The 9,483-nt window shown below is 44.2% G+C and overlaps 1 protein-coding gene across 2 annotated transcripts in view; it reads right to left on the minus strand.

Moving 5' to 3' along the window:
• Positions 1-426, minus strand: part of PTK7 (protein tyrosine kinase 7 (inactive)) — a 139,395-nt gene extending 138,969 nt beyond the window's left edge. Inside the window, exon 1 of one of the 2 annotated variants that reach the window (XM_060247936.1) lies at positions 266-426. In XM_060247936.1, coding sequence (XP_060103919.1) covers positions 266-311 — 46 coding nt within the window. In that variant the 5' untranslated portion in view covers positions 312-426. The remainder of the gene's footprint in view (positions 1-265) is intronic. The other variant, XM_060247943.1, reaches the window with a different exon arrangement.
• Positions 427-9,483: the final 9,057 nt, after the last annotated feature.

Consider the following 9,483-nt stretch of genomic DNA (forward strand, 5'->3'; position numbering starts at 1 on the left):
GCCTCGACACACACACAACAGCGCTGGTAGACTGCATGGTCGCGCATATCTTCCACACACACACACACATAGGTGTAAGCCTCCCGCTCGGAGCGAAACCACCAAGCTGGGGCTCCGCCGCTCCGTCCTGCCTCCAGCAAAACGGCACGAAGCAACCCAGCGCGGGACCCACGGCTGGCCTGTGTGCCTTGCCTGCGCGAGGAAGGAGGGCGAGCGCGAGAGCAGCCACGAAACAAGCAGCCCCCCCCCCCGCCCCCCGACTCACTAAGCAGCAGCAAGACCCGGACCGCCCGCGCCATCTCCACGGCCATCTCGGCTCGCTTGGCTCTCGCTCTGCCGCAGCGCCCGCGCCTCACTCCATGCTTCCCGCACGGATCTCTTCAGCCCAGGAGCCCCGCCGCCTAACCATTCCCGCTCCGCTCCGCCCCTCCCTCGCACACCCGCGACAAGGAGGAGCTTCCGGCCGAGAGGACCCTCCCTTGCCGTGCAAGGCGAGCCGGAACCTCTTCGTCCACCTACCGAGGTCTCCCCCTCGCCTCCCAAGGCCGCCCGGCTGGCCAGCGACCCCTCCTGGATGCGGTGGGCTGAGGGCACGGGAAGCCCAGGCGTGTTTCCACCTCCCAGAGCAGTCGTCAGTGCTGGCTGCTCCTTTCCTGTGCTTCCAATTCAGGGGCTCTTCGCTGGGCTGTTTATTGGCAGTGGGGGAACTCTTGCCCAGCGTCGCCTCCGTTCCAGGCGCTTCCGCCTGCTGTAAACTAGTTGTTGGGAGCATCGGTCGCCGCGTGGAGAACTGGCTCTTGGCACGATGTTCCCAATGCCCGCGAAACTCGGGTTGCCTGTGCATGCGGGAAGCTTATCTGCCCGTTGGGCTGACTCATAGGACTGGCTCCCCTAAAACTGGAAGCCACCGGCGTAGGCTTCCTTAGTGATCACCCTCCCTGTGCCTGTGTGTTTGTGTGTGAATAGATGAACGTGTCTGTGTTGTGTTTTCATCAAACGCCCTACTCGCAACAGCCCTATTTCCACTGTCGTATAGCTGCCAAAAGGCGGTTGTGCAATCTAGGCAAATACAGAGTGAGTTACAAAACTGGATTGCCGACTGATGAAGTAAATCACTCAGCTGTTTCGCTATGTGCCAAAGGCAGCCTTAGATGAACTGAGAGTACATACCTGCTGCACCAACCTGATGATGTGAATTAGCCCAAAAGATGAGCAAAACTGGAAGCAGCAGGCATAAAGGCTAGTTGAAAATGTATCATATACCCATTGAACTATTTGTTTCAGAGTGAACCTATTCCACCTCTTGCCAAGAAGTTTTATTCACCCCAAAACTGCTATCTCCAAACAGAAACTCAGGGTGTCTAGGCTTGATTTCCTCAAATTTCATTATGGGGGAAAGAAGTCCCTAACAATCTGAAATAGATCTATTCAGAGTCCTACTAGGGTCTTTTCAATGGGAGTTACTCACAGAAAAGTGTTCCTAGGATTGCACAGTCAGTTTTCCTTTGTTTGTAGGTACCTTGGATACAACATGTCAGGTTTTCTCAAGAATGAGTCACCATTGTATCTTTAAAGCAGACTGGCTCAGACCTTGAAAACAGAAGTTTATCTCAAATATGCAGGTAGAGCTGACTGAAAGTAGCTTCCTTGGGGAAGGAAACCATAAACCCTCAAGGAAGTAATAGAGGTTTCATTTCCAGCCAGTCATCCTGGTAAGTACCTTTCCAGATGCCTTGAGATCCAACCCAAATTCTGATATGTAAATCTCCTGTTCCATACTATCAAAAATAAAAGTCGGAAATACAAAATATGGTAATGTGGTATCTTCTGTTGTACAAACCTGTTCTGCCTGAGGAAGAGAGTGCAAAAGTCAAAATATTGCCATCATTAGATAGTTATTTTTATTTATCATCAGCCTTTTTCAGTAAGAAAGGCAGAATACATAGTGTAAGTCAAGTACCATCAACAGGATGGGGCTATAAAATAGTGCAACGGAATAAAATTTCACATGCATAGACCACTTGATCAGTTACCTATGGAAGCTCCTGCAATAGGAAATTTGCTAATGGGGGGCATGGTTCCCCCACCCCTGCTTGCTTATTTTGCCTTATGTATTCTTTGACATCAACAAATCAACCTTCTATTAGCAATATACACAATACATCCTAACATTTCAGTTGTGGATACATGAATGTCACACCTGCATGGCTGGATTTTAGTCTGTTAGAGAGACAAGGTATTGCTGACTTCTGCTTGAGGACATTTTACAAGGGGCTGCTAAAGCCATTAAATAAACTAGTCTCCAGGCCTTGAGAAGTTTTCCTCTCTCTGACCACTCACTGAGAAGATCAAAGAACTCTGAGTCCTATTCCATTTCTTGATTGTCTCAAGCTGGGAACAGCAGGGCCTAGTGACAACCCTGTTTCCTTTACAGGCTAGCAACTAGGGATGAGGCTATAAAGATTATAACCTTTGTTCATGTTCTCACAAAATTCTTACCGTGTAGTAAATGGCTTTCATTACCCCAGGGGGTTCACATACTGTTCACAAAAATTCCAGGATGAAAAGTCATTTGCTGCAGTAATTTGTAAACTGTGGTATATTTCTTTTTCTGGTATCAATGCTTTGGGATATATTAAGGAGAATTTTATTCCCACTAAAGGAATAAAACCCATGGGTAAAGATTTTAATTCTAACAGGCCTGTCTAGTGGTTGCCATTACCATCCATTGCTCAACATTAAGGATCAATGGCTATGGTGTCTAAAAACACCCAATTGGCTTAAAAATTTGGGATTATTATTTATTTACTTAATTTATACTACACCTTTGTCCCCAACAGAGACACAAAGCATCTTACATTGTTTTTTTAGTCTCCATTTTATCTTCACAAGTAGATTAAGCAGAATGTAGTAACTAGTCCAAGGTCACCCAACAAGCTTCCATGGCAGAGTGGGGCTTTGAACCTGGGGCTCTTAGATCCGAGTCTGCAGCTCTCACCACTATAGCACACTGATATCATTAACCAACTAAATAGTCAGACATTATCCTACCTTTCTCAAGCTTAGGGGTAGCACATTAGATCAGTCATGTGCTTCCAAAACTGATTGATTTTGTGCTGCTTAGGGTAGAAAGGAAAAGGCAACTCAGACTCCCTTGCCACAGCTTCAGAGCAATGGCTAAAAAGCCTTCCCCCATACTGTAGGTGTTTTCATTCAGAGCACTGGTTTGAAATTATATATGGGGAGGGGGAGTCTCAGAGATAAAAGGGCAAAGTAGCACCTTTAAGAACAACAAAGTTTTATTTAGAATGTAAGCTTTCGTATGCATGCATACTTCTTCAGACAATGGAATGAAGTACAGTGAGCAGAGCTACATATAGCTGGTGAGCAGTGGTTGAGAATGTAAAGTAATACGAAGTTTGAATCCAATGGCAAAATAGTGAAATTAAAAAATTGAAATAACATTTGGTCTGGATAGCATTTGCGTGGGAAACCAATAGGAGGTAAGAAAAGGGCAATCTCCAAGTACAGAATTCCTGGTCTGTGAAAGGTTCTGAAGATGAGTACTAACCATGGTTGCCCACTACCTTTAGGGGAAAATGTCCTGTCCCTTTAATATAAGTGTAATGCTAGGTTATTTATCTCCATACCATGAAAAGTTTCAGCTGCCCATTTCCACACATGAAGGTTCTATGAGGGGGAGAACATTTTTCTCCAGGCCTCTTGGCAACCCCAGTACCATCACTTCAATCATCTTTGGATTATCTGTAATTCTGTCAACTAGTCTCATGTTATTTTTGCTCTCAGGTATATTTCCATCTAGTGGAAAAGTTGCTTTAACATCATGAGCCAAATTGAGTGTAATAACTCCCATTTTGGCATGTGGTGCGTTTCATTCCCCAGACAGAAACCAGCACTAGATGCTTTTGCTTCTTAGTTCTGCTGTGATGTTATCTAATTCTGAAGGGGGAAAATCGCTTAGGTGGAATTAGGGTCAGTGCCACACAAGTGGAATTCCTGATCCCTTTGTCTTTCCAGGAGACAGCAGTTTAGAATCTCACACAACTGTGTTACCAAACCAGGAAATTAGTGGTAAAAATCCCTTCATGACCTCCCATATAATACCGAATGATTAATGTGACTTTAAATATACACTCTGCAAGCACTTATAAATCTTATGGTGCAATTCTGAGCACATTATACCCTTCTAAGTCCACTGAAGTAACTCTTCTTAGGGTTGCACTGTTAGATAAGAGCTGCTGCCTGTTTGTGAACCAAGCTAACAGGAATGCTACTGGAAGTTTTCCCAGGTGCAGAAAAGAAAGCATTTTTATTAGGAACAGATAAGACACTTTGTGGTTCCAGTGCCGATGGTGAGGAGAGGCAAGCGATAGTTACAAATATTCCATCTATCATTTTCTGTATGCTGTGTAATAATCATATGCTTGGGAAAGGGATAGTGACTGTGGGGATCAATATAACAAATAAAGGGATTTATGTTTGGCATATTAGTCAGTGGTAGAGGTGTATAAAATAAGGGAGAATATATGATAGCGTGGACTGTAGGGAATAAATAGATCTTGGATGTGTCTAATATAACAGTGTGAATGTGAGGGAGAAGTCTTCATATACCTGGTAGGTAGGGAGGTAAAGAGGTGGGTGGGTGGGTAAATGACAGACAGACAGACAGACAGATAGATAGATATGCACTAGTGGGCTCCCATATTTTTGTATGTGATAGTCAAATTATTCTCTCACATGCCTCCATCTAGCTTTTGAAATGCCAATCTTCAAAACAATTTATGTGGGAAAGTAAGTTCAGGACAAAATCAGCAGGCTAATAGGCCAGTGAATCTGGCTTTGTAGGATAGAAAAAAGATCCAAAGGGGTGAAGTGATACAGATTTGTGCAATTATCCATGGTGTAGAAAAAACAACCAGAGATGATTCCGCCCCCCCCCCCCAATCCCATAATTCATTGATAGGCAAGAAACTCAGTACAGACAAAAGGAAATACTTCACACATTTAGAATGTGGTAATAGCATCTCCCTTAGATGACTTTAAAAGGGGACTAGACAACTTTATGGAGGATAGGTCTATCAATGGCTATTAGTTATGAAGGTTAAACTTCCATGCTCAGATGCAGTTTTCCACTTGTTGTTCAGTCGCACAGTTGAGTCCAACTCTTTGTAACCCCATGGATATAGTCACGCCAGGCCCTCCTGTCTTCCACCATCCTCCAAAGTCTGCTCAAATTTGTATTTGTTACATCAGTAACGGTGTCCAGCCATCTCATCTTTTGCTATCCCCTTCTTTTGCCTTCTGTCTTTCCCAGCATCAGGATCTTCTCCAGTGAGTGCTCCCTTCTCATTTGGTGGCCTAAGTATTTGAGCTTCAGCTTCAGCATCTGACCTTCCAGGGAAAAGTCAGGGTTGATTTCCCATAGGACTGACTGATTTGATCTTCTTGCTGTCCAAGGGACTCTCAAGATTCTTCTCCAGCACCACAGCTCAAAAGCATCTATTCTTCTGCACTCGGCCTTCCTTATGGTCCAGCTCTCACAGCCACACATTACTACTGGGAATACCATCACTTTGACTATACAGACTTTTGTTGGAAGGGTGATGTCTCTACTTTTTATTATACTGCCCAGGTTCACCATAGCTGTCCTCCCAAGGAGCAAATGTCTTTTAACTTCATGGCTACAGTCACCATCTGCAGTGATCTTGAATCCCAGAAATCTGAAGTCTGTCACTTCTTCCATGTCTTCCCCTTCTATTTGCAAAGGTGTGATGGGGCCGGATGCCATGATCTTAGTTTTTTTGATGTTGAGTTTCAAGCCTACTTTTGTGCTCTCCTCTTTCACCCTCAACAAGAAGTTCTTTAGATCCTCCTCGCTTTCTGCCATTAGAGTGGTGTCATCTGCATATCTGAGGTTGTTGATGTTTTTCCCGGCAATCTTAATTCCAGTTTCTGCTTCATCCAGGCCAGCATTCCGCATGATGTACTCTGCATATAAATTAAATAAGCAGGGTGACAATATACATCCTTGTCAAACTCCTTTTCCTATTCTAAACCAATCAGTTGTTCCATATCCCATTCTGACTATTGCTTCTTGACCCTTATACAGGTTTCTCAGGAGACATGTGAGGTGGTCTGGTACTCCCATCTCTTTAAGGACTTGCCACAGTTTGTTGTGATCCACACAATCAAAGGCTTTAGTGTAGTCAATGAAACAGAAATAGATGTTTTTCTGATACTCCCGTGCTTTCTCCATAATCCAGAGACTGTTGGCAATCTGATCTCTAGTTCCTCTACCTCTCCGAAACCCAGCTTGAACTTCTGGTAGTTCCTGATCGACATACTGCTAAAGCCTAGCTTGCAGGATCTTTAACATGATCTTGCTGGCATGTGAAATGAGTGCAATGGTGCGATAGTTTGAACATTCTTTGGCATTACCCTTTTTTGGAATTGGAATATAAACTGAACTTTTCCAATCCTTTGGCCACTGTTGCATTTTCCAAATTTGTTGACATAATGTGTGCATCACTTTAACAGCGTCATCTTTTAGGACTTTGAATAGCTCAACTGGGATACCGTCATCTCTGCTCGCTTTGTTGTTAGTAATGCTTTATAAGACCCATTTGACTTCACTCCAGAATGTCTGGCTCAAGGTCAGCAATTTCACTGTCATGGTTGTCAAGGACATTGAGATCCTTCTTGTATAATTCTTCTGTGTATTCTTGCCACCTCTTCCTGATCTCTTCTGCTTCTGTTAGGTCCCTACTGTTTTTGTCCTTTATCAGGGCCATCTTTGCACGAAATGTTCTCTTGATTTCTCCAATTTTCTTGAAGAGCTTGCTCATCCTTCCCATTCTGTTATTGCTTTGCATTGTTCCTTCAGGAAGGCCTCCTTATCTCTCTGTGCTGTTCTAGAAAATCTGCATTCAGATTTTTCCTTTTCACCTTTGCCTTTCGCTTTCCTTCTTTCCTCAGCTATTTGAAAAGCCTCATCAGACAGCCACTTTGCTTTCTTGCATTTCTTTTTCTTTGTGGTGGTGTTGATTGCTGCCTTCTGTACAATGTCACGAACCTCCGTCCATAGTTCTTCAGGCACTCAGTCTATAAACGCTAGTTCCTTAAACCTGTTCTTCACCTCCACTGCTGTGACGGTAATGAACGGGTTAACAAGAAAACTAAGGACGCATAGAGCTTGCGTCAGGTGATCTGAGGGTGGGGGCCAGAGTTCTCAGAACTCTCAGAGGTGATTGACAGCTAACGGCTGAGGGCAGTTAGTGTCAGACGGAGTCTGAGGGAGGCTGCTGAAGATAGCAGTTGGTCTGAGAAGGAGCTGAGACAGTAGCTGAGGAGAATCTTCGAGAGAAGCAAAGCTCACTGTTCACTCTATTTAGACAGCCACGGGGCTGTGTGTGACTAGAGGAGAGTCACAGTAAAAGACCTGAGAGATCACAGACACAGAGACACTTCTCTTAAGAGCTAAAGAGGTGTTTGAGGGAAAGATGTGGGTCTAGAAGTCTGAAAGGCTGGGAGAAGAGACACCAGTTGACTTAAGGGACTTGGCACATTATACCCAAGAGGCCAACCCAGAATAGTGTTGGAGAGTGAAAGCTGTATGATCTGTGAAACCTGAGAGACCTAAGTGAACTAGATATTATAAAGCCTGAACTACGAAGAAACTGTTAACTGCTTGAGATACAATATAGCCCATGTATATATTTCCCATTCCCCAGTTGAAGACGGTGTGTGTGTGTTAATAAATTTCTGTGGTTTACTTTAAAGTTCTCTGGTGCCAGTATATTGGGAAAACTATCAAAGCTGCTGTGGTCCCCTACAAACTGAGTTTATATCCATCTGAAAGCAAAACAACCCCCCCGAAGAGACTAGTAGTCAGAAATCCATATTACACCCACCCCTTGAGTTCCATAGCATGAGGTAAAAATTCAAAAGAAAGAACTGGGGCTGGGGTAGCCATAAGCCGCATATAGAAGCGATCCAGTGAGACCGCAAGGCGCGCTGTTATAACTGCGTATTCATAAGGGATGTGATCAAGGTCAAACCTGAATGGCCTAATGGCTTCCCCAATTTTCTTCCAGTTTTAAGACTGAATTTTGCAATGAGTAAAATTGATCTGAGCCGCAGTCAACTCCAGGTCTTGTTTTTGCTGACTGTAAGGAGCTTCTCCATCTTTGACTGCAGAGTATATAATCAATTTGATTTCTGTGTTGCCCATCAGATGATGTCCATGTGTAGAGTCGCCTCTTAGGTTGTTGGAAGAGAGTGTTCGCTATGACCAGCTTGTTCTCTTGACAAAACTCTATTAGCCTTTGCCCGGCTTCATTTTGTTCTCCAAGGCCAAACTTGTCAGTTGTTCTGGTTACCTTTTGACTTCCTACTTTGGCATTCCAGCCCCCATGATGAGGAGGACATCTTTTTTTGGTGTTAGTTGGACAGAAAAGCAGGACAAGAGCAGGACAGCTGCAGCAAGTTCCTCTTTTAAGATAGCCAAGCAGTAGAACACACGGGCTTGGATCAGGTTCCACTTTCTGGATTGATTTTGTGGTTAGCTATCAGGGGAAAAACAGTTATTTTACAGTAAGGAGCTTTTTCAATAGCTGAAACTCTAAGAGGAGGAAAGGACATGAAGATCAAAAACAAGGCAGCAATTTTTCTCCAGGTCTAGGGTTGCCAGGTCTGTGTTGGAAAATATCTGGAGACTTTGGGGGTGGATCCAGGAGAGGGCAGGGTTTGTGGAGGGGAAAGCCCTTGGCATTGTACAGTGCCATGAAGTCCACCCTTCAAAGCAGCCATTTTCTCCAAGGGAACTGATCTCTGCCAGCTGAAGATCAGTTGTAAAAGCGGGAGATCTCCAGACCCCACCTTAAGGCTGGAAACCTGATCCTGGAGGGTTTTTGCCATCTTCTGGGCATGGAGCAAGGGTCATTGAGGTGCGTGGGGGGAGGTATTGGTGAATTTCCTGACTAGATAACTCTGGATATCCCTTCTATGGTTCTAAGATACATCATAAGGTGTCTAAATATATTTATTTGTGTGTGCTCTGGACAATCATATATGGGAACTCAGGAACAAAAGACATTAAGCTGACCAATCAGCTAATAACAATATCAAAATCAAAAAGGTGGCAGAGCAGTTTTTAAACTAAATCTTGGGGGAAAGCCGACAGGAGATGAAATGTCTCTGGTTCGGGAGGACTCGTCTCAAAGAGATGAAGGGTTGGCTTCTATTTTTCTACCAGGTAACGGACCAGAGTTGTCCACTGTGAAGGTGACAAACAGTATGGACTGTCTGCCAGAGTCTCGAGGCGGCAAGAGGAAGGTGGCGGGCCTAGCTTACCTGGAAAATTATAGATGTTTGTATGCAAATGCTGGAAGTGTTCGAAGTAAAATTGGTGAATTGGAATGTTTAGTGTTGGGAGAAAACATAGACATTGTGGGAATTTCAGAA

This window comes from Heteronotia binoei, chromosome 1 (genome assembly GCF_032191835.1).
Source record: "Heteronotia binoei isolate CCM8104 ecotype False Entrance Well chromosome 1, APGP_CSIRO_Hbin_v1, whole genome shotgun sequence".
NCBI classification, from domain to species: Eukaryota; Metazoa; Chordata; class Lepidosauria; order Squamata; family Gekkonidae; genus Heteronotia; species Heteronotia binoei.